The 26,203-nt window shown below is 35.5% G+C and overlaps 1 protein-coding gene across 4 annotated transcripts in view; it reads left to right on the plus strand.

Moving 5' to 3' along the window:
* The window catches only part of ZBTB44 (zinc finger and BTB domain containing 44), a 67,117-nt gene extending 42,002 nt beyond the window's left edge, over positions 1-25,115 (plus strand). For 2 of the 4 annotated variants that reach the window (XM_045783756.2, XM_045783752.2), the window contains 4 exons: positions 12,733-12,817; positions 13,965-14,128; positions 15,473-15,773; positions 17,783-25,115. In XM_045783756.2, the coding sequence (XP_045639712.1) occupies positions 14,113-14,128; positions 15,473-15,773; positions 17,783-18,065 (600 nt within the window). In that variant the 5' untranslated portion in view covers positions 12,733-12,817; positions 13,965-14,112 and the 3' untranslated portion in view covers positions 18,066-25,115. The remainder of the gene's footprint in view (positions 1-12,732; positions 12,818-13,964; positions 14,129-15,472; positions 15,774-17,782) is intronic. The other 2 variants (XM_045783754.2, XM_045783755.2) reach the window with 2 other exon arrangements.
* Positions 25,116-26,203: the final 1,088 nt, after the last annotated feature.

Genomic DNA, 26,203 nt, shown 5'->3' on the forward strand with positions numbered 1-26,203 from the left:
AATTCCAGTGACCACGCATTCAATAATATATTTAATGTTAGCTGTTTGTTCATACGACCAAGTTTTTGTTAAATACTAGTCTTTAATCCTCAGAACACCTTCTGAATAATGAACTGTTTAATGAATATTACTATTTTAATCATTTTATCTAAGAACTTAGGAACCAAATATCAATCTGACTCAATATCTTGCTAACTAGGCATGTGAAATAGTCTGATTTTACCTCTCTCCGGTATATCTAATCAGTTGAGCTTTTTGCCTTTCTACCTTACTAACATAATTAAATAGAGAAGTTAGGAACTTAAATAGAATAACCTATCTGTTATATAAGTATGCTTTATTTCTAATATATACTATCAAAGACGCAGATTCTATTATAAAGCTGACATGTGAATAGGTAAGATCTGAGTATCATATAATCAAATAATCCAAAAGAGTTGTTTTCCTTGCCTTCATAGTAAATGTACTAATCATTCTCAATTAACCTATCTTAACTCCAGATGTATACAATAAAACAAAGCTTTACAGTAAAGTTAAATTCCTGGAGTGTAGTAGGCAGTCAAAAAGTGTGGGCAGGAGAAAGGAAAAATATGTGTGGTACCTTTTTTCTGTATTCCATAAGAATACTTCATAAGAGTACTTAATTTTACTATTAATTTATTAAAGAAGATATCTAAAAGGTGGTTTGTCTTTCATAGGGACTGAGAATATAATATTTAACACATTCATTATTACAAAAAAAATTTTAAGATTTTATTTGTTTGAGAGAGAGAGCACAAGCAGGGAGGAGGGGCAGAGGGAGAGGAGATGCCCCCCCCCCCAAGCGGGGAGCCTGATGTGGGGCTCCATCCCAGGACCCTGAGATCATGACCTGAGCTGAAGGCAGACGCTTAACCGATTGAGTGACCCAGGTGCCCAGTATTACAAAATTCTGAAATAGTAATTTGATTATCCATGAAGTTAATTCAGATAGGATTTGACCTGTTCTTTTAAGTTCCTTTTATTAAAGCCAGGTAGCCCAGCAGGGGATTGTAAAATCTGACATCCCCAGTTTAGAGCAAATAGAAGCAATAAATACAGCAAATTTAAAAGAGAAAAAAAATCTGCTAAGTTTTGGTTGGATCTTGGTACTCAAAAAGATGGTCATTAATATCTGGTATAGTTTTAAGAAAAAATATAAGTGAGAAGGACTTCATGATATGGCTTTATTATTTGTCTTGAAGTATTCAATTATCTTTAGACACCAAAGACAAAGTAAATAGTTCTAGATAATCCACAGTTTACTGTGTTAAAGGAATTCAATTTTTTCTAAACTTTAAAATCTACCATCAAAAGTAAAGCAATTGTTACAGGGGGTCAGTTATATTAAGGGATAATTTGACAGTTTTTTCTGTAGCAGTAGTGAATAGATAATTTGTGGAGGTGGGCAGCTAGAATAATGGTGGAATTACAACATTGACCATATGGAGAAGTAGTATAACTAATGATTAAAAGTTCAGGGGTTGGAGTGAGATCTAGAATCCGCTATTGGTTTCTGCCACATAATAGATGTGTGACATTGAGGAAGTCATTTAACCTCACTGAGTTCCCATAACTGTAAAGTAAGGGTAGTAATACCTATCTATGAATTATGTCCGTGCCATCCAGCAAAATACCACCAGGAACATAGTAGTTGTACAATTTGGGGTAGTAGTTTTTAATGTCTGAAAATCCCTACCAGTTACCACAAATACACAGGGTAAGTTAGTGTGCAGCAGGCACCTGTAAACCCTGTGATCCCATAAAAAGTAGTATCCTAGTGGTGGGGGTTTGGGGAATAGAAGTATCATTCATTACGACAGGAGTGAGTTGGTTTTATATCCCTTAAAACAGACAGATTCCTTGAGGAAACTGTTTATCAGTTAAAACATTTCTGTGAACCAGGCTGAAGTGTCTCTGAAGAGAACAAGCTCTGACTGTCATAATCAGGATGCCCCAGTATTAATGTCTTTCTGATTGAATAGGCCTTGATGATAGGATTGTAATGACTTCAGCAGAAGCATTTTCATGATGTCAGATCAAGGAACATTTTTTCTCAAGGCTCAGAGCTGAAATATAATATGATACAAGGGGCCATTAAAAGGGAAGCTACCTTCTGACATGTTTATAAAGGAATAGTTATTAAATTTTTGTCAGCTAGATCAGATAGAGGATAATAGATTCAGTGATCTGTTAAATTCAAAGTAGTCATTATGGTCTGGAGAAAACCTACAAGAGTTTTGTTTTTCCTTAAGTGACAAAAGGAGATCTTAGGGAGTTGAAAACATTGGGATATAGATGAGAGATCACATTAGTTGTATTAGACAAGATTAGTAGTGATAGTAGATAGTAGTAAAGGGATAAAAAAGACTACTGAAGAATCAGAAAATAAATAGGATTTTGTCATCTTGGGAAGGAGCTACTTTTTAAGTCAGTATCTTCTGAAGATGCCCTCAAAAAGATGTGCTGTATGTCTTCTAAGTTGGGAAATATGAATCTAGTGAACAGTACCTTGAAATTTTACTGCTAAATCAGTTGTTAATAATACCTGATCAGTTCCTTTCTAATGATAGTCAATGACACGTTTTCTCTGGTGGCATCTTTAACGGAAGACCAAAACTCCAGATTTTAAATAATTCAGAAGCTTCTTTGGTGAATGTTTTCATAATGTAGCTCATATCTGTTTATGATAAAGCTGCAAATATCATGTATTCAGTCATATCAGCTAGTAAAAGGTTAGAACGTAAGATTTAAACTAAAATTCCCACTTGTAAACGGCAGCCTATTATTAACTCATTAGGAGTTAATTTGTGAGTCCTAAAGAGCATTTATCTTATTGCCATCAAGGTTTCTTGGCAGTACTTGGGGCTGTGAAAGTTTGAGGGTTTTTAAGTGCTTTTATGACTATAGTTTTAGAATTCCATTTGGTGGGATTCCATTCAGTCAGTTAAGCGTCTGCCTTCCGCTCAGGTCATGATCCCAGAGTCCTGGGATGGAGTCCCCTGTTGGGCTCCTTGCTTAGCAGGGAGCCTGCTTCTCCCTCTCTGTCTGCCTGCTGCTCCCTCTCTCCCTGCTTGTGTGCTCTCTCTCCCCTTCTGTCAAATAAATAAATTAAATCTTTAAAAAAAAAAAAAGGGAATTCCATTTGTTCTCCTGTTTTGTTTTTATGAATATAAAAAAGTCATAATAAATGTGGTACTTTCTATTTTTTTAACATTCCATTTGTATTTTTTGTCCCCCCCCCTTTTTTTTTTTTTTTTTTTTTGGTCTCTTAAGTCTCTCTTCATTTAGACCAGTGATGTTTTATTATTATTATTATTCAGGTATAATTGACATACAGCATTATATAATGATTCAGTATTTGCATGTATTACAAAGTGATGACAGCAGTAAGTTAACATCTGTTACCACACAACAGAATTTTTGTCTTGTGATGAGAACTTTTCAGATATACTCACTTAGCAACTTTCAGATATGCAGCACAATATTAACTATAGTCACCATGCTATATATTACATCCCCATGATTTAATTATTTTATACTGGAAGCTTGTACCTTTTGACCACCTTTACTTGCTTCTCCCATCCCCCCCCTCACACACACACACACACACACACACACCCCGTCCCGCTTCTGGCACCCACCCCTCTGTTCTCTTGTTTTCTGTTACCTTTTAGCTTGGTTTGTTTATATTCCAGATATAAGTGAGATCATTCAGTATTTGTCTTTCTCTGATTTCACCTAGCATAATGTCCTTAAAGTCCTTCCATGTTGTTGCAAATGGCAAGATTTCTTTTTTTTTTTTTTTATGGCTACTTGTTCTCTTTATTTTTCTTGAAGTTTGTGGGTGATAAGGACAGTGGAAAGTCTCAGTAAGATAGAATGTTTATGAAGTTCTTAACAATAGTATCAGTGAGTGTGTGGTCCTGTTACTGGAGAAATAAGTTGGGATTTTCCTAGTCAGAAATATAAAATCTAGTAATTTTCCCCCCACCATTATAGCATAGCTCTTTCGCATGAGAAAGCCTGAAGCCATCCTAAAAATAAACAATAACCAGAACAAACTGATGCTCATTCAGAGGTATTTAATTGTACTTCAGTGTTTGGTCCATATCCATGTCTTACAAGGTTGTGTCAGTGACATCAAGGCCACACATTGGAAATATCCACAGCAGTGCCTCTTAAAATCCCCACTCAAGTGTTGCACAGTGTTGATGCATCTCAAGTGAACAGTCTTGTTTATGTCAGAAGCTCCCCCCACGATGGCCACTTGCAGTTCCAGATTGTCATTGGTGAAATCGGTTTAGAGATAAGTGTATTAATTAGTGTTACAGAGAGGAAACATGAAGGAAGCAGATGTTTGGCCTGGAAGGGGCGGCAGTTTTAGATTGAGACAACTCGTGAGAACTGCAATGGTCCATAGGAATAATGCTTATGTAACTTTTTATTTCAGGGCTCAGCTAAAGGCCAATTGTCACTGATCAGGGACCAGACAATACCTGATTCTGAGCATATGAAAGTAAGCAAAGCAGTTCTTGGGGACACAGACAAAATTGAAAAAGTCCTTATAAAGTTTTTCTTTTTTAAAACATCTTGATTGAAAAAAAAAACATTGAAATACAACTTACATATAAAATTCACCCATTTAAAGTGTATACTTTAGTGATTGTTAGTATATTCACAAAGTTGTGCAGCCATCCCCACAGTCTAAGTTTATAACATTTTCATCACCCTAGAAAGAAATCCTGTACCTTTAGCAGTGAATCCCTCCTAGTCCCACCCAAGCCCTAGGCAAACACAGATATACTCTATAGATTTGCCTTTTCTAAATATTTCATATAAGTAGGCTCATGCAATATATGGTCTTTTCTGACTGGCTTCTGTCACTTTCTGTAATATCTTCAAGGTTCATCTGTGTCATACCTCGTAGTTTTGAAAAGTTTTTGCCAGAGATCTTCTGAACTCAGCCTCCAGGCCCAGTTCAGATGGACTAATTGGGCCTATTTCCATCCTTATTATAATCTATTCCTCTTATAGACAGGAGTCAGCACACTAGACAGACCTATCATAGGAGCAGGTATTAGAAGGCTAGAAAACAATCTCACCAAGAAACGGTGACAAATCTGAGTAGATAACCGAAATATTCCCAAAAGATTTTCTAGGAAAAGAAAATATACCCACCACTGAAGGACTTTAGTATGAAATATTTGAGCTCAATTCATAATGAACTTACCTCCCAGCCAAGGGCAGGTTGCACCTCAAAAGGGATTTTAGATGTGTACTCTGTTAACAAGGTGCCCAGTGCAAAAGAACAAGAATTTCAATTGAATCTCCATTCCTGCCATTGCCTGTTTGCCAGAGACTTCCAGGAGCACAACTATAATTGAGCAAGTTGAGTTTATTGCTCATTTGCATTGTAGGAGATCACACACCCTGGAGTCTTTAGGGCTTCTCAGTAAGAGGATGTTAGAAAGAGCTTAGAGGATTTGGCTTGTGTTAGGTGATTTTAGGGAGAATTCATGGAAGTGGTGGGGTCTGTTCAGGACTGGGGGTACCAGTAAGTGGAGAAAACTATGATTGTGTATCTTTTTTTCTTTTTTCTTTTTAGTAATCTCTACACCCATCGTGGGGCTCCAACTCATGACCCCCGAGATCAGGAGTCACATGCTCTTCCAACTGAGCCAACCAGGCATCCCTATGATTGTGTATCTTAACAAATATCTAGGATTGCAGACTAATGTGAACCTATAGCAGCAGTAACTTTTATTAGCTAGAGAAGGGGATGTTTGGTATTTTTGTAATTGCACAATGACCTTGTTTTTGGCTGTGCTTAAACAAAATTATGTGTCTTGTCTCAGACCATTGTGACCTGGTCTCATGTTGTTGTTCTGTGAGATTGTTTGTGTGCACATAAAGCACCAGGGTCTAGCTCTGACCACAATGCCCACTCCTGAATGTCAGTGTCAGGCCAGTTCCTGGATGTTAGGGGCTGCTTTTCTCTTTCTCAAGTATGAAATGAGATAATCTTTTAAAAACATGTAGAAGAGTGGTGGCACATGGTAGATGTTCAGTGGTGGATGACCACTGGAGTTATTTTTCACCACCCAGAAGAGTTTTTGTGTCTTGGGTACTTAAGCAATGGTTAGCAGCAGGACAGGAATCCGTTTGATGCTACAGAAGCTGTCATATAGTACTAATTGGTGGAAGAGAGTAGAATCTCTCTTGATAAGATAACCCTTACCATATAAACTGCTGATTGTCTCTATAAATCTGCTTTACTGTTTCATAAGGTGAGAGCGTTCTGTTCAGAATTCTTAGCTTTCATTACCACTGCAAGCAGAATCCCTATAGTGTAGAAAGGAAACTCCATTTTCATAATTTAAGAAGCATCACTGTACCTCAAGGAAAGTAATATTGTTTGTGTATCCCACTATTAAATTGGTTTAATTAAATTCCAATTCATAGGATTACTTGTGTTATCATTGGCAAAAACCATCACCTTGGGAAAAAGTTTACAAGATTTTTATCAATAGTTGCATAAGTGATGTAACACTCTTTATGTGTCATAATGTCCACAGTACAGATAGAATTCTTAAAGTGTACTTTTTAAGTCTTAATTTAACTTGGGGTAGTTTTTATTTTTAGCTTTTGGTGCATTAATAACCATGGGCAAGAGGAGTATATTCTTTGTTTTAAGAGGGGCCATCTGCTAGATGTATCTTATACTCCATTTTTAGTTCTTTTTTGACCAGCTTTTTTTTTTTTTAAGATTTTATATTTATTTATTCGACAGAGATAAAGACAGCCAGCGAGAGAGGGAACACAAGCAGGGGGAGGGGGAGAGGAAGAAGCAGGCTCATAGCGGAGGAGCCTCATGTGAGGCTCGATCCCACAACGCGAGGATCACGCCCTGAGCCGAAGGCAGACGCTTAACCGCTGTGCCACCCAGGCGCCCCTTTTGACCAGCTTTTTAAGCAAACTCTTGACAATGCTGGAATCAGTCCAAAGCAGAGTGGTTTTTATTTCCACCTGACCAAGGCCCTGCGCCCTCTAGAAGTAGTGTGGTCTGATTGTGAGGAGCAAATTGTCAGTTACATCAGTCTTCCTGACTTGCTCTACTCACACCTCCGGTCCTTTTTTGCAAGTCTTTGCCTGTAAGCTTTAATATTGCCTGCACTCTGAAGAGCTGCAGAATACTGCTATAAAGTACATTTTTGTGTGTGTCCATGGTGACCAGGTCCAAATACTGGGATTTTTCCAGTTTTTATCCTAGGACAGATTGAAATGTTAGTGTTGAGTGCCCTTTTCTTTAAGGAAAGAAGTGAGAATTGGGAAGGAAATGTTGACAAGTGAACAGTTCTTTCTTAAAATTAGCAGTATCCGGCCCCCCAATCTGTATTAAAAACAAATCAGAAGTATTGGGAATAAGTTGGATAAGTAGGTATGAGGAAAAGCATAAATGTCTTTTGACAGTAAGGGAAAGAGAATATGAAAAGGCACACACAGAAATGCTAAACACACACCAGTTAGAGTGAGGTTGGGGAGTGGGAGGGAGGTGTGCAGAAAGAATACAGATGCAGTTGGGGATGAATGTAAATGCACACAGTCCTGTGTCCTTTCAAAAAATCCTTATTAATGTATTATAGTATAATAGTACATAGTATAATAATCAGTATCCTTGATGATTGCCATGACTCATCAAGAAACAAACAAAATTATATTTAGTATTCTTTATATAAGAAGTCAAGGCAAAATGTCACAAATTTTCTAGCACAAATGACTTAAGTAAGTTTGGATGCCTTGAAAGGGATTAGGTTATTTTTTTGGAAAATTTTACTTAAGTGGAAAATGTATTCATTTCTTAATAATGTCAGCTAATTCAAGTGTTCCAAAGGGGAAAACTGAAGTACTGGATTCTAAGTTTTCATGAGAAGGAAATTTCATTCTAAGTGTCCAATAACAGATGATTTTTATTAAATATCCACATGTATATGGTATTGTGCAAACTGTTAGTTCATTTTAGCTTTCATTAAAATACTGCAACCAAAAGCATGCTTGCTGTTAAAGTAGACTACACAACTTTAACTCAGATTTGTTCATTTGGTAAAGCACAGCTTATTTGCATACAATAAATACATTGGCAAAGTTCAGTCTCTGATGAGAACAGGCTAGGTTGTTTGGATCTCCCTCCCGCTAAAAACAACAACGTGAGGGGTTTTTTTTAATTACCTTAGAAGTATTTGAAAGATAGTCGGGGAACTGCCAAGTTAAACTTGGGGTAAGGGGAAGTCAACCCAGAGGTAAATGTATATCAGAGCACTAAAACCAGTTGTTTCCTAAGACATTTGCCAGAAAACAAATGGGCTTTGGTTCATCAACTCAAAGAGCAAGGCAAACAGAAGTTAAGGCCCAGAGCATGTGAAAGCTGCTCTTAGAGACCTTGCTCTACACTAAGTTGGGACCCCACAGGACTTCCCACTACAACTAAATCGGCTCCCCTTCCTCTAGACTTCAGAGGAATGTGGAAATAGCTGCCTTGGCAGTGGGCAGAGTAGAAGATGGAAAGGAAAAGGTGTAAAAAACACATCTGTGAGAAGTTGTGGCCGCTGACCAGCCCTCTTGCAGATGTAGAACCTGATTATTCCTTGCACAAGTAGGCCAGGGAATTTCGGTGAATTTGGTTTAGGTAGTGCCCTTGAGGAACCTAGCAGAAGCAAACATAAAGCTTCTCTGGAAGAGGGCATATCCATCCTAACCTAAGCAAATCATTCTCTCTACAAATCATTTTCAAGGGCAATTACCGCTGTGAAAGACAACCGGGGTGTACAAGGAAACACAGCAGAGAGAGAACCAACAGGAAAACAAAAACAGGCAGCAGAAATAAATTGGCATAGTTTTCACACACAGATATAAAATGAATATGCTTACCAGGTTTAATGACATAAACTTGAACAATAATTACAACAGTACACTGTAAAAAGTTGTAGCAGATTTGAGGGGGAAGAAAAATAGGACTTCCAGAAAAGAAAAAAGCAACCGAAAAAAGAACTCTGTCAGCATTTTGGTAGCAGATTGGATTTTGCAGGAGAGAGAATCGGTGAATCAGAAGATAAATTAAAAGAAATCACTTGTGGGATGGCTGCGTGGCTCAGTTGGTTAAGCATCTGCCTTCAGCTCAGGTCATGATCCCAGGGTCCTGGGATCGAGTCCCACATCTGCTTTTCCCTCTGCCTGCTGTTCCCCCTGCTTGTGTGCATATGTGTTCTCTCTCTCTCTCTCTCTCTGACAAATAAATAACATCTTTAAAAGAAAGAAAGAAAGAAATCACCTGAATGCTGCCCAGAGAGAGACTGTATTGTATTAAGGTTCTCCAGAGAAACAGACCCAATGGGATATATATATAGGTATATAGAAGGAGATTTCTTAGGATGGATTCACTCACATGATTATGGAGGATAAGTCCCATAGTCTACCATCTACCAGCTGGAGGCCCTGGAAAGCCGGTGGTGTCATTCCAGTACAAATCCGAAGGTCTGAGAACTGGAGGGCTGGTGGTATAAGGAGGTCTCAAGTCCAAAGGCCCGTGAACTGGAAGTGCCGGTGTCCAAGAACAGAAGATGGATATCCCAGCTCAAGCAGAGAGAGAGTAGATTTGCCCTTCTACCTTTTTGTTCTATTCTGGCCTCAACAGTTTGGGTGAACACTCCCCCCCCCCCGAAATTGGTGAGGAGAATCTTCTTTACTCAGCCTACCGATTCAGATGCTAATATTTTCCAGAAATGTTCTTACAGACACACCCAGCAATAATGTTTTACCAGGTATCTTGGCATCCTTAGCCCAGTCAAGTTGATACACAAAATTAACCATCACAGGACAGTGGTAGAAACTACTGTGAAGAAGAGGATAAAGGTTATGGACAATATAAACGTAGGTTTGATGGAGCCCTAAGAAGAGAAGAGAATGGCTGAGAATTTTCTAAAATTGATGAAAAGCACCAATCCATAGATTAGAGGCCAGCAAATCCCAAATAGGAATAATAAAAATTCAAACCTAGATCCATTATACAGAAAATTCAGAAAATAATAAGACAAAACAAGACATTACCTTCAAAAGAATGACTTCTGAAACCAGTGGAATAATATCCTCAATGTGCTAAAAGAAAGTAACTGCCGATCTAGATGTCTACACACAGTGAAAATATCTCTCGAGAATGAAGGTGAAACAAAGGCAGAAGCAAAGTGAGCACAGATGGAAAGTCTAATATACAAGAAGGAATGAAGAGCGAAGGAAGAGGTCAAATATATGGACAAATGTAGGTAAACATTGCTTGCATAAAAGAATAATGATGTTTTGTGGGACTTTATCAAAACAAAGAAGTAAAATAGTAATTCATAAGTTGCAGAATATGAGTATGTGGAAAATGGAGTTAAACTCTTCAAAGATCTGTAATGTTCAAAGGTTTTGCTTAACTTCAGACTTTGGTAATTGTGTGTCTATTTTCCAAAGTAACCAGTAAAAATAGGGAAAGATTATATCATTTCCAAACCAAAAGTAGAGGGGAAATAGCATGATTATTATCATTTATGTTTAAAAAGCTTGTTTTAAAATGTATAAAGAAATGCAAAGGGCCAAGAATAGCCAAGGAGTTCAGGAAGCAAATGAACAAGATGAGAAGACTTACTGCTCCATCGGATCATGAAGCTCTGGTAACTGAAGACTGGCATTAATTTAAGTTCAGACAAGCAGATGGGACTAATAGAGAACCTGGAAACAGACCCACACACTTAGAGGCCTACAGAGCAGAGAAGAAAAGACAGACTTTTCAGTAAATGTGTTTGATTATGAAATCAGCTCCAGGTGGATTAAAGAAAAGACCTAACGTCAAGGGCAAAACAAAATCTTTCATAAGATTACTTCAGATAGGGAGGGATTTTTATTTTTTATTTTTTTAAGGTTTTATTTTTAAGTAACCTCTACATTCAACATGGGGCTCAAACTCACAACCCTGAGATCAAGAGTCATGTGCTCCACCAACTAAGCTAGCCAGGCACCCCAGGATTTTTAAAAACAAGACCAAAGGACACAGCTGTAAAGGAAAATACTTATAAATTCAGTTAAATTAAAAATTAAATTTTGGTCATCTAAAGACAAGCCATGGAAGGGAGAAAAATATTTGTAACATGTGTCACTGAAATATGAAAAAAACTCATAATAAAATGTAGACAACTCAATAACAGGACTCGAACAGGCATTTCACAGAACAGGGGGTTCAGTAAATATATGAAAAGGTTCTCAACCTCATTGGTAATAAGGGAAATATAACTCAAACCACAATGAAATATTGCTCCACACCCACCAGATTGGCAAAATTTTAAAAAATTCAACGATAGCGGGTATTGCTAAGGAGGTAAAATGACAGAATTCTCATTCGTTGCAAGTAGTGATGAAAATTTAGTACCATCACTTTGGAAAAGAGTTTAGCATTTTCTAATAAAGATACACATATCCTATGACCCAGCAATTTCTTTTTTTTTTTTCAAGATTTTTTATTTATTTATTTGAGAGAGACAAGCAGACATAGCACAAGCGGAGGAGAGGGAGAAGCAGGCTCCCCTCTGAGCAGGGAGCCCAGTGTGGGGCTCGATCCCAGGACCCTGAGATCATGACCTGACCTGAAGATAGATGCTTAATGAACTGAGCCACCAGGTGCCCCAACTCAACAATTTCTATACTTAGGTATAGATAACCCTAAAAAAACATGCATATGTGCATTAAGTTACTTGCACAAGAATATTCACAGCAGCATTGTTCATATTAGCCTGAAACTGTACGTTAAAAGTGAAATGGATAGATTATGAATATTACAAACAGTATAAACTTTCACCTATAATAGCATGGATCAGTCCACAATATTGAAAGAAAGAAGACATAAGAGTACATACAGTGTAATTCAATGTATATAAAGTTTGCAGGCAGTAATACAAAACTGTACTGTTGATGGTGAGGGCAGCCAATTTCCCTTAAAGGGCATGATAGTGTTTTAGACTCAGCTGCCATGTGGTCTCTGTCACAACTGCAATGACTCTGCTCTGCCACTGGTATAAAAGCAGCCCTAGATGGTTCGTGGCTGTGTTCCAGGAAGAACCAACCCATAGTTTATAGGTACATATGTTGGAAATAAAATTACTTTTAAAAAGAAGAGGGACAAGAAAAAGGGGAAGGAAGTAATGACCATAAAAGAAAAGTGTTTACCTCTTGGAAGGAGGGGTTTGTGATCAGGGTAGGGTAAATGGGGACTTACAGGATGCTGGCGGTATTTTAGTGGGACTTGTATAGAGGTTGCACAGATATGTATTCACTTTATATCTGTCTCTTGAATTCTACATAAAAGTTCTATGTACGGTCATATGTCACAAAGTTTTCAAAAATAAAACTAGTGCTTCCTTAAATGATTGTTACAACATTATTTAATTTTATGCAAATTTTTGTTTAGTTTACATTTGAATTTGCTTGTTTCTGAAACTTATATCAAAGAAATACTCCTAAAAGAATTTAAGTAGTAATATAAGGCTGTTGTCTTACATATGATTTCTAGTTAACGATTTCTTTATGTTCTGTGTTTTAGGGGCTTGGAGATACAGATTGCAATTAATATCTTGGCTTATTTATACCACAGTATTGACCACTGTCCTCTTTTTGTCCTTGTATTCACAGGCTCAGTGGATGAAGGCGTCACTGAGGGGTTACCTACACTTCAGAGCACTTCCGGCACCAATGCTCATCCAGATGATGATGATCGGTTAGTGCCAACGTAGTATGTCCTTTTCTTATAAAGGGCTGTGTTTGCAACTATACATCCAAACACTGTAACTGGATATAAGAAGTTTATTGGTACCTCATTTTATTTTTCAGAGTAAAGAGGTCATTACATCATGAATTAGACCAGCTATACAGCGTTTTTTGGCATTTTAAATCTGCCCAGGCCCATTACTTCTAACTAGTATCTATATCAGGGATTGGTGAACTATGAACTGCAGGCCAATTCCAGTTCACCATCTTTATTTGTAAATCAGATGTTCCAGTAAGCCATGCTCATTTGTTTATGCGAATTGTCTGTGAATGGGCAAGTTGAGTGGTTGAAACAGAGATCATGTGATGTGCAAAGCCAAAAATATTTATTGTTTGACCTACTACAGAGAACGATTGCCAAGTCCTCATCTATATACCCATAACTCCCAAGTCATTACCTTCAGACTGTCCCTCCCTGCTTCATATTTCCACATAGATATATAAGGGGCATTTCAGACTTAACATTGGCTAACTCCCCACCTAAATCCTGCTCATCCAGTCTTCCCCATCTCTAAACATCATCATCAGTTAAATGTACAAAAGCACAGCATTGAGAGAAATATGTACTATATAATATAATATAATTATATAATATATTATACATATAGTATATAGTATGTTTGAGCAATATGAGAAGAAATGAGGCTGGAAAAGTAACAGAACCCAGATCATAAGGATCTCCTATGCTTTGCAAAGGGGTTTAGACTTTGAAGGTAACAGCGAGCCATTGCAGGATTTTAAAGAGGGAGTGGCTGGTTTAATCAGATCGCTGTGAAACAGAAGGATGGATTTGGAGGGGTGAGGGGGCTAAAGAGAGGGAGTTACTCAGCCTTGTATTGATGAAGACCTAAATTAAAGCAGTGTTAAGAAGGAAAGGATTAGAGAGATTAAGGATGCCTGAGGTAAAATCATTTTTGATATGTTACTTAAGATGGCTGGACGTTCTGAACATTTTCATATTGCTATGAATGAAACTTTTAATCTAACAGTTAAATTCTCAAATAGTCATTTTTTCTTTTGTCATTTAAAGTTGTGCAGAAATGTTTATTCAACTTAAAAATCAGAATCTGGTTGCCTTCTTTGGTCTGTTTTTTTAGATTGGAAAATGTTCAGTATCCCTACCAACTCTACATTGCTCCTTCTACCAGCAGTACAGAACGACCAAGTCCAAATGGTCCAGATAGACCTTTTCAGTGTCCAACTTGTGGGGTACGATTCACCCGTATTCAGAACCTAAAACAGCACATGCTCATCCACTCAGGTAATTTCACCTTCCCGATTGTTGCATAAATGAGTACTTGAAACATTATATTTAGAAATCCCAGTTAAAAATAGAAAACAGGTGTTTTGGGGTTTAAAAAATATGTCTCTGAGAAATCAGATAAGCCTTAGTCTGTTGCTTAACTGTTACGGTGTCAGAAAGCTATTTGCTTAGCACATTTGCCACAGGCATAAGTATTCAGATTAAAACTTGAAGGGGTATATGTGTATAATACATAAATAAAAGGTATTGGATATGTTGGGTGTGTGCGTATATGTGCAATAGAGAAGCACAAATATGGTAGAGCAAATGAAATTAAAAGGGTATTTATTGGTGTTCTTTGTACTATTCTTATAACTTCTCTTTAAGGTTGGAATTATTTCCAAATAAGTGTTTTTTAAAATTCAATAGCAATAATTTAATTTCAATTCTGCAATCCTAAATTTCTCTGTGCCCTGATTAATCAGCTTTTAGTATTTTTTAGTATAAAAGATTTTTAATAAATGACACATAAAACAGATTTGAAATTTAAGTTCAGTGATCACATAACGGCAACAAAATTCTTGTGGGTAAAACACTGACCTCTGATAGAGTAGGAAGTCTTTGCTACTGTTTTCGGCTGTGTGATTATCTTAACTTTCCTGTGCCCTAGATAGGTCTAATAGCCCTTGAGCTAACATCAATTTCCTATGACTTTATTAAATCAACAGATTGTATTTTGAAGGTTTTTAAAATTTTTTTGCCAGAACTATGAGAATTACTTGGAAGAGACAATATACTTGCTAAATTCACATATTAGTTTCTACATATTTTTCTATCACTTTACATTAAATGCCCAAAAACCCATTTCACCAAATGATAGTTCTATGATTTTTAATTATGTTCAGAGATGTTAGAATTTTCCTTTTTTCTTCTCATTTCTCTCTCAGGGAATGAAGAGTAGGTCCTTTTTCATCTTTTCAGTATAAACTGTACTACTTTAATGAAATTGAAATAAATAATGTTTTATGGAGATTTCAACTCTTTAAATACTGTGATTAAATTATGTTTTGAAATCTATAAACTAGACGATTTAGAAGAATATTCAAAAATCAACTTCAGTGTATATTAACGAGTTTACCTCTCCCTCTAATGCCTTCCTTTTTTTTTTTTTTTTAAGCACTAGTGTCTTTTCAAATTTTCTGTACTTTTCTGAGATGTTGAATTGGAATCCATTTTTGCTGGTGATTTTTGTCTTTTTAAATTACCTAATGCTACAAAATTATAATTCAGAAATTTGTGAGGTTTGTGACCTTTCATTGTATTTTGTTTTTAGATAATATTTTGTTTTGCTTGATTTTGTAGGAATTAAACCATTTCAGTGTGACCGCTGTGGGAAAAAGTTCACCAGGGCTTACTCGCTAAAGATGCATCGCCTAAAGCATGAAGGTAAACGCTGTTTCCGGTGCCAGATATGTAGTGCCACTTTCACTTCCTTCGGGGAATATAAACACCACATGAGGGTTTCCCGGCACATTATCCGCAAGCCTCGGATTTACGAGTGCAAAACATGTGGCGCCATGTTCACCAACTCTGGAAATTTAATCGTGCACCTGAGGAGTCTGAACCATGAAGCGTCAGAGCTAGCAAACTACTTCCAGAGCAGGTGAGGTGCACAACAAAAACGAACCAGGAAAACTGCTGACTAAACTCTCTTTTCCTGCTTTTAGGGCAGCCTGCTGTGTTTTTTATCAGGTTGCCAGCTAATCAGTCACATTCCTTTTAAATTCCCACTCTCCATACTCTGATCTCCTGATCTGATGAAATTTTGCTGAGTCTTCTAAGTATACAATTATAAATATTTTTCTAGTTGGTATTGGAAATTTTTCCCTACAGAAGTAGACTACTTACCTCTTGCTTTGTCTTTTTTGTTTTGTTTTGTTTTGTTTTTTGTGTTTTTGTTTTTTCAATAAAATAAGTAATATAGACCTTATTGGAAAATTTACCATGTCAGATGATCTTAGTGATACTGAATTACTTCGGACTCTTTGGATGTCAGTAAAATTTTTGACCACTACTCATTTTTTAAAATTCTATATAAAGGAACATATATTTACCAATAAAGAAAGAAACTTCAACAGCAACTATGATGGAGATATGACTATTTAGATCAAATTTCCTTTTTCTTTCAATTTAGAGCTCCATGCTTTTAATATTAATAATTTATTATAATAGAGTTCCTTTCTGATTTATAGAGTATCCAAGGAAATCAGGTTCTAGTTCTGGCTCTACCAGTAACTGCTGTTATGACTGAACGTGTCACTTTACAAATGAAGAAGCTTGAAACATAGAGAAAGATATAATGTAAGCTTTAAAGATGATTTCTAAGGTCTCTGGATACAAAATTCTGTCATCTTTTTTTAATATTTTATCAGAAATACACATCTGTAGGCATCCTTTGTTTTTTATTAAATGAAATCTTCGTAAACTTTTGAATTTTAAACCGTCCTTATTTTTTTAAATCTCATTTTTCAATAAATTCCAAATTATTGCTGCATAGATTTTGTTTTTCTCTCCAAACCCGACATTCATGTTGTTTAATCATGTCTGAGTGTCTGGTTGTCCTATCACTAAACCTAAATTCTATATGTCATATCAAACATTGTTTGTTCAGAACTAAAATAGTGTCTCAGTTAACCACTCCTGTTGCCTGTATCTTCCCTGTACAGAGCCCTCTATCGTCCATTCCTCCTTTCTTTTTAGAAAATATAACATAGGAAATTTTAAATTGCTTTGCAGATGAACATACTTTAATTTTTTTATTAATACTGGACAAATTATAAAATAACCTTCTTAAATGTATTAGTTATTGACATTCCTAGTAGAATGAACTTTTTTTTAGTTCAGCAATAAAGATTTAATTAAAGCATCTAAGATTTATTTTATAATGTTTATTCTTTTACAAAAAATGCATATAGTAGAAAATTTAGTGAATATAGGAAAGTATAAAATATAAGAAATTAAAATATTTTCTGATCTCACCACTCAGGGATAATATCCACTGTTGTTAAAATTTTGGTATATTTGACTGTCCATATTCAAAAATTAAATATTTTAATTATTCTAATAGAATATTAAATATTTTCAATATTAATAAATACTTCCTGAGGACTAATATATAACCAATCTCATGACATTCATTTTCAAATATAATGCCATTTATGTATAAGAACTTAGTTTCTTAACTAACTTATATCCAGGAAGTAATAAAAAGCTAAGTTTATATACCTCTTAATTAGTATGTAATCCAAGAAAGGTTAAGCATAAGTTATTCAAATGATCTTTGCTTAAGTGAGCATGCTAATTGCATTTGTTTGTATACAGAAACTCTTCTACATAGAACAAGAAAGGCTGTTTAGGTGTCTAAAATGACAAGGAAGGTGATAATCTTATCTATTGGTGGTTAGAGAGAGTTGTACTTTGGTTCTGATGGATGGTTTTGGTTCATATTTAGTAAAGCTTAGAAATTGAAAATCCTGAATTATATCTAATCAGTCAAGAATTAGAGAAATGAAAAATCCCAGTCTTGTTTTACAAATCAGGTCTTTTTATTGTGGCTAATTTATTACTGGTTTGAAAATTAACTCCCTCTTTCATCCTTTGCCTCTTATCTAGTGATTTCCTAGTACCGGACTACTTAAACCAGGAGCAAGAAGAGACCCTTGTTCAGTATGATCTTGGAGAACACAGTTTTGAAAGCAACTCCTCTGTTCAAATGCCTGTAATTTCACAGGTCTCCTCGACCCAGAATTGTGAAAGCACTTTCCCCTTGGGGTCTCTTGGTGGGCTGGCAGAAAAAGAGGAAGAAATGCCAGAGCAGCCAAAGACCAGTGCTTGTACTGAGGCAACCAGAGATGACCCCCCAAAATCAGAGCTGTCTTCTATAACCATTGAGTAATTTCATGGTTTGGCTTCATTTTTGGTTTTTGGAAAGTGCCTGTGCTTGGTCTTGTACATTTAAATTTAATTAATTTTTTAAACAAAAAAGGGTTTGGGAAAGAATTTCCCTTTTTACTTTGTAAGCCCCACAACTAATGTTTTATTTTTCATGACTGAGAGATTGCTTCTGTAAGTGCACAGTAACACGATGTTGAAACATAATTGAAACTATGAGACTTAAGGAGAACCAGTTGACCTAAGGCATATATCAGTTTCTTCTTCCATTATTAAAAGTAGGCTAACGAGATCATTAGGTAAAGAAGAATTCAGATGATTGTTGACCTTCCTGAGATGAAAGGGTACACCAGAAACGAATTACTGAACAGAATTTGACAGGTAGCCTGAATACATGTTTACTCCTATACACAGGACATTGTACAATATTTTGTAAAGCCTGTTGGTTTTAGAAATATTTACGGTAAGCTTTCCTAAAAATTATTAGGGTAAATACTTCTGGAATCCAATGTACTCTTTTCTCCTCTTCTTTTTTTTAAGCTTTGTCATTTCTGTTATTTTTCACAGTAAAAATTTGGTGTTGGGATAGCATTCCCTGAACTTTTTTAGTACCACTCCAAATAATCTATCTTTCTTCCATGAAATCAGAGAACCGTGATTGAGAATAGTCAGGCTGTGCATGAAATGACCAGGAGTCGAAAAATGAAATACATAAATCTCAGCTTTATAGGAACTCTTTTAATACTGCTTTTCTGACTAAAATTGTTATTTACCCACCTGGTCTTTGAATGTCAGTGCCTGGCTAATTAGGTCATTGCCTAAATCATTTTTCTTCTTGCCCCATAAACAATATTTCCTCTTGCAAATACTGGCATGACATCATATAAAGGAAAAATATTGGAGATAACAATATATTTATATATAGGTTTATGTAATCTTGGGGATGTTTCTATTGTGCTAATTTGGACAAAATAAAAGAATTCTGTTAAGGCTATGGTTCTTAACCCAGCTAAGATGGTTTACAAAGTTCCATATGTCAGTGATACTTTGTTTTTTGTTCCAAAATATTTTTAGATAGTGCCAGGTTTATTAAAAGGGTTAGTGTAGTTTTTACACAATGTAAGCAATAATGTAAAAGATAAGAGGCTTTAAATTAATGATCTATGACTCAACAATCTAGGGGGAAAAAGAATCAAGACTAAAAAAACTAAAAACCTTAAATTAATATCACCTCTTTTGCTGCTAAAAAAAATGAAATTTCCTGTTTATAGTTGAAATTTATGTGATATTCTAGACTGGAGTATACTTTTCATCTGGTGCCATTAAAGCATCACTGACCTTGACCCTAAATATTCATGAGTCCATGAACAAAGAACTTCTGAATAACTTTTTTTCTACGTATATACCCAAAGTTTAATAATTATGAAAACACCTGATTATATTAGAAAAAGAAACTAAATACAGTTTCTTATTCAAAACAAGAGACCTGAATTTCTGTCTGGGTGCTAGACCTTAATAATAAAATTAATTTTTAAGTTATAGTGATTTTACTTGTTTCATTTTTTTAATTGGCTAATTCTGATTGATTTTCCTCCCACAAATATAAAGGAAGGGAGAGTAAATGCATTGAGGATTTTTTTTTTCCAGGTAGCATTCCTTTTCTAGATTCTGCTGTCTTTACCTTGTTTTCAACTCCTTATCTCCGTCTTGAACCTGTTTTCCCCCTTTGCTCCCAAACATAGGTATATTACTTTCAGGAAGAACAACATACACAAGTGATGAAGGGCTTCCACCCTTTATGCTTCTTTACTAATAGGGTTGAATTACTTTTTTGCAACAGACTGGGATACTTCATCAGTAACAGTACTGTGTCTTGACTAGAAAGGTCAGGAATTTTTATTTTTAATGTCATACATATACATATTCCTGAAAATTATTATGCCTACCAATGGATAAACCTTGGAGTTAATTTTAAAGTCTTATATTGGCAAAACAAAGAATAGGTAAAATTATGACCAGGAATCATTGTTGCCTTTAGTTCTGAGAGTTGGGTTTTTTTGTTTTTTTGTTTTTTTTAGGAAGCAAAAAGAAGGAAGAAAAAACAGAAAGAAATAGGGTTAAAGAAAAGAAAACTGGGGATTTGTATGGTTGAAAGCATTTAAGCACATCCCCTATCCTGAGAACTCTACGTTAAAAGAGGCCACAATTTTGGCAGCTCTGAAGTGGTCTGTGCTCTCAGAAGTGTAGGATTACTACTACTGGCTATTCTTTCCCAAATGGAAACTTTAGATTTTCATTGATAATTACGAATTGCACAGATTTCCAAGTTTAATGAAAAAATTGAATATACTATGAAAATGTAAACTTGGTTTGTTTATTCCACAAATCTTATCAATACAAGTAGCTAACAAGTATTTAACATAAAATGATATGAACAGAGGCCTTTTTTCTCTTTCATTGAGGCTCTGCATTTTTCTTGATAGTTTAAGGATTTTTAGCTTATGGATCTGTTTTAGGAAACTAAGCTGCAAGGGATAAATGTATATAGTGTTATTTAGGTTTATTTAAAATTCATCAAAGAGAGGGATACCTGAATGTATAAGTTTTACCAGAATATATGGAAACATTGCGAAGAGGTGAAAGCCAGTTATATTATCCCATCCATTAGAAATTGCCAGTGAAACTAAACAGAAAATTCCAGTTTAGAATACTTAAGCATAGTTCTTTGTTAAGGCCCAAGAGGGTAACTTTGTGATATTTAAAGGGCTTAAATTTTAGGATGCAGGATAAATTGCCTTTTTAAAACCAAGTATTTTATACAAGAAAAGCATTTATTTTCCATTTTTATGCTACCAAATAGGTGTGATACACTTTAGAAATGAGTAAAGATGCTCGCTGCGATACTCGATGTTACAGCTCCTGCAGTCATTCTTTCCATTTTTAGGGGTGTATTCTAACAATGGAAGCATCTAGCGTGACAGTGATTGTAATAATTCAGAAACAAAAGGATTAATATTGGGTTTTTTTATTTCAAATTTTTTATAAATGGATACAGATGGAAATTATCATCCAAAATTCATTTAAATGAATTTCTCTTATTTGGAATTTCAAGTAATCTTCTTAATTTGTATTTCACATAATTAGTTGCACATTTGATTACATCGCCAGTTTTTAAAGTTCTCAATTTCAGCGAGACAAAGTGTACTAAAGTGTTTAGCGTCATTCAGTCTTATATTTTTAACCTCTCAGCAACCATTCTGGGTTAAGTAATTTGGTTCCATGTTATGACACATGCCCTTTGGTTTTAAAAACAAACAGAAAAACTTGTGTTTTGTTACAATATTTTATCAAATGGAATGGACTAGTCAGCATATCTAATGCAGTATCATTGGTACCTCTGTTACCTTCTGACTACTGAGCCAGACTCTCCCCATTGTATAAGTGATTCCCTGGGAAACTTTGGAAGCTGTATCAACTCTTTCAGTCTTTTATTCACTCTTTCACTATTTTATTTTTGTACTCAATCTAAATAGAGGCCAATTATCTTGTTTAGTGGCTGTTAATTTTGAAGATTCTCAGATCAATTTTAGTCTCTTAGATTTGTAGTCCCTGAAAAATACATTACTGTATAAGGTAAGGGCAACTCTCTACTATACCACATGGAGAGAATCATTGTTATTGCTTGATGAATGAACAGTCCTAAAATTGTAGTATCTTAACTGAAAGGAGTTTGAGATTTGATGAATTGATGAAGAGAATTAGAAACTTTCATGTGGCACTTACTCTATTTTCACTCATCTGCAAAATGTGAAGTTATAACTCTGAAATACACATCCAAGTGAGGGAGAATCGTTTTCTAGATATTAATATTAACTGGGGGAGAGGGTGACTAGTAAAGTTTGCATTTGGAAGCGACCCAAAGTTGCTAAAATGTAATAAATGTGATTTTCACTCTAAGTTATTGACATAAGATACTTTATTTATAATATATTCAGATTTTAAAAGTAACTGAGAGAGAATATATAGAAACTAGATTTTTCCTTTCTGAAGCAGTGGAACAAAATTGGGGAGGGTTCTATTATATAAACACATCTATGAGGAATATTTATAGCTAAGCATACTCCTTTAGCTTTAAGCTAAAATGGTCAAAATTTAAATTTATTTTTTATTTTGCTTATACCCACTTTTTTAGTGTCATATTGCTTGACTGAATGTGATGATATAGGGTATTTTTATTTGGAAAGTCCTCAGCAAGCTGAATTTGCCAAAAGCAATAATGGTTCAGATTAAACAGTGAAGTGGAATTGAACCAATTTCCGGGTTCAACTAAGGAGCAGACATTCTGTGGATATTTTGTTCTTAGATTATAAATGTGTTGAAATTTATTAATGGGGGAGTTAAGCTTATATCAGATTATGGGGTGTAGACTCTTAGTGACATCCTAGTTGTACTTTTTTTTTTTTTTACCTCATACTAAACTAATACAGTTGGATATTTCCACTACGTTGTAGTGATTATATTTTTATGATAGAAAAAAACAGTTCCAGGTCTTTACAGATAGTCTGTGCGGAGATGTCAGGCGATGTTATTGGAGTCTCAGTTTAGCAGTATCCAAAATACGAAACTGCCTTAAAGTGCTCATGCTACTTTAAGTAAGCTTCCTCTGTGCAGGCCCCATGCCAGTTACAACTAATACCAAGGTTCCTGTGTATGTAATAGTTTACAAAGAATTTAAAAGTTGAGACCATTGACTGAAAACAAAAACTTTTTTAAAAAAATTTTTTTAACTTTAAAATTTTTAATTTCAGTTTGAAGTGCCTGGTTTATAAAATCTATTTCTTTGATTATTGCCTTTCTCTTTTAAATTGACTAATTTTGCTAAGTAAGCTTAAAGCCCTGGGTTCAGTTTTGATGATTTATTGACAAAATCGCTGCTCGATGGTTTGAGGGGCTAGTGTCATGACTTTTATTAAATTATCCTTGTTTTTCCAAATGCTGGACTGACTATATCCAGATTTCATAATCCAGTTAAACAAGCTAAAAAATCATCCTGTAATTGAATGTTCAGGTTACCAAAGTACATCACCTTTAAGGAAGGATAAATCTTCCCTACTTTAAGAGGAGCCAGTCATCTCCCCTTAACACATGTTTCCATTGGCATTTAGTGGAAGCTGTGTTCATTTAAAGGTGGGAAGCCTTTCGTGCAGTTTCTAGAAACATCTGTTTTTTAGAGAGAACCTTTTCTATGATTAGGTTGTAAATGTGTTTTCTCTAAAAGCTTTGTTTTATTTCAGTTAGCAGTTTAATTTTCAAGTTGATAGATGCTATGTAAAGTCTCTCATACTGAGAGCAGTCCATTAAATTACTGAACGTTGCACTGCTTCTCATCTTTCAGGTGCCTGAAATGAATGCCACCAGGTATTTGGAAGGAGTAAGATCATAAGTATTCATTTTCTTCCTTATACAAAGTGATGGCTTCTAATGCATATATTTCAAGATAATGAAAAAGAAAAAAAAAAAGTCCCTAATAGAGTAAAATTTGGTTTTGATCCAAGTCCCAATAATATATTTGATTTTTCTGTTGTTACTGGTGCCTCCTGTTGCATCAGATAGAAATTGCCTGCCTCTTTGTAGGGCACCCTTGTGGCACCTTATGTCCAATTGGAAGATAGTATATGGCATCTTTGTGCCTCTACTATCTTTTCAAAAGCCATTTTATAAAAATCCTAGGTAGCCTATTTTAATATTTAAATATATATATTTGTGAGATGCTTTTAGAACAGACTTTTTTTTTTTACTTTGAAATTCCTGTATTCTCATTTTTAAGAGTAAATTAAAATTTTCCAGATTAGGACTTGTCTTTTTCCACAGCAGCATAATGAGAAAGATTGAATTTGACCATACTTCAGTGATAGAAGAATTTGATGTCTGGTTACAGGAGACAGATACGAGAGAAAAATTGTTTTGATGTCACAGAAATGAATTTTTAAATAAAATTGTGGTTTTGTTTCTGTAATTTAATATTTGCTGCTACAGTAGCTCAATATTTTACAGAGCTAACATATAAATATCGCTCCATTTAAAAACTGGAGTACTTTCTAGTACAACCAGCCTGGGAGGAAACTGTGCACCACAGTTTTCCAGATGGGTGACTGACTGCTTTGTTTAGCCGATGCATGCTTAATATTTTCCTATAGGCCAACATCAAGGAAGTCTGGGGGAAACTTTTTCACCTTGCAGCATTATGATTCTTTTTGGGCACTGACATTTTGTGAAACCCTTGGGGGAGGGTAATGCTGGAGCAGAAATGTGAATTAAGTATGTGGATGGGTGTTTTTATGTCTTCTACCCTCTCCTAGAACCAGTGCAACTCTCTCAACTGTGCCAGTTCCCAGTTCACCAGCTTTGTATCCAGTTGTCATCTCATTTAAATATGGCTTTACTTGGTGACAGTGGCCATAGCTAAGTTACTTGGCATGTTTGACTTTCAACAATAACGAAAATGGTTTTGGATTTTGTTTTCTTTTATTTCCTAAAAATGTATACAATGTCAGAAGTTCACATTTTATATACTAGTATCTGGCTATTAGTATTTTACAGGAACCATAGTTCTTGGTGACTTCATATATATATATATATATTTTTGTGACTTTTTTGTAAACTAAGTGCCGTTTCAACGTTACAATCATTTTTAGAGTTATTGTAATCAATGTGAATATCATGTTTTTTCAACTCTGTTCTGAGCCTAGTGTTTGCTTTGTGAACATATGTGTATTGTATATATTCTGTATAGTTACATTGTACTGAAATATTAGCTTGTTTGATATAAGGAAAGTATGTATTGAGTACCTTTTTGCTAGCCTGGTTGTTTAATCTTTTTTAAAAAGGTTTAAACTTTTTAAAAAAAAAATCTTTAAACTGGCCTTTATTACATGGTCACAAATAAAGTTGCAGTTAGAAGGGATGAGCAGGGAAAAACTAGTTTTGAGTGTCTTTGAATAGAAACATAAGACTAAGATTTTTTTTCTCATTAAAATATCTTATTAATGCTTTATGGAGTAAAACTTCCTGCTGTTGTTATTTATTGTTGGCCGGAAGGAAGAAATTGGTGTTGCTGGTTGAGAAGTGGATGAGAAAGTCGTCAGAATAACGTATGACTTAAATAAGCATCCACTGAGTGCGCACAGACCAGAGAGTCGTACATTAAATGGCACACTCCAGCTTCCTGGGTGAGGAAGAGAAGAGCTGGTAGTGCACAGGTTCCATAAGCACTGTCTCTAAGATTGAAAGAGATAATAAAAAGGAAGCTACTTAGGGAAACTCGTCAGGTCCTAGAGCTATTGAGGCAGGTTCTTATGCAAGACTACTTCCTTAAGGGGTGGGTTGCATCTTTAGAAGTTGCTCTGAATCTTTCTGAAGTTGTACTTTATTGTTGAGAGACCTGTTGATAATGTTTCAGTAATATCTTAAAACCAGAAAGTAGAAAACCAGTGCTTGTGGACAGCTCATTGCATAGGTAATGAGCCGATGAGAGCCTAAAGGAAGGGCTTTCTAACTTTAGATTCATCTCAGTGTGGATTTTAATGATAACTGGTCTATGTAGAATGAGTAACAGGCAAAGAAGATTATTTCGTTGATCCCAAACTACTAGATAACTTTAGAATTAAGTTCAGAGAGGAAGAGGGTAAATTTTAAGAAACATTGTCTTTTCCTTCGGTGAGTGATAAATTTTAAGAAGTATTGTCTTTTCATTCCCACCCCCAGTTTTTTTTTTAAGAGAGGGAGAGAGGCCGGGGGAGGACGCAGAGGGAGAGAGAGAATTTTAAGCAGACTCCCCACCTAGTGTGGAGCCTGGGCTCCATCTCACAAACCTGAGATCATGACCTGAGCCAAAACCCAGACTCATGGGACTTCAACCAACTGAGCCACCCAGGTGCCCCTGTGTTGGGTTCTCAGTAGTCTCAGCCACAGGTGATATATAATAATGTAGAATGTAGAAATTAAAATAATTACAGTTGACCCTTGAACAATGTGGGGGGTTAGAGGTGCTGACCCCCACACAGTTGAAAATCCACGTATAACTTTTGAATCCCCAAAAACTTAACTACTTAATAGTCTGCCATTGACTGGAAGTCTTACTGA

This window comes from Ursus americanus, chromosome 16 (genome assembly GCF_024610735.1).
Source record: "Ursus americanus isolate L20-20 chromosome 16, mUrsAme1.1.p, whole genome shotgun sequence".
NCBI classification, from domain to species: Eukaryota; Metazoa; Chordata; class Mammalia; order Carnivora; family Ursidae; genus Ursus; species Ursus americanus.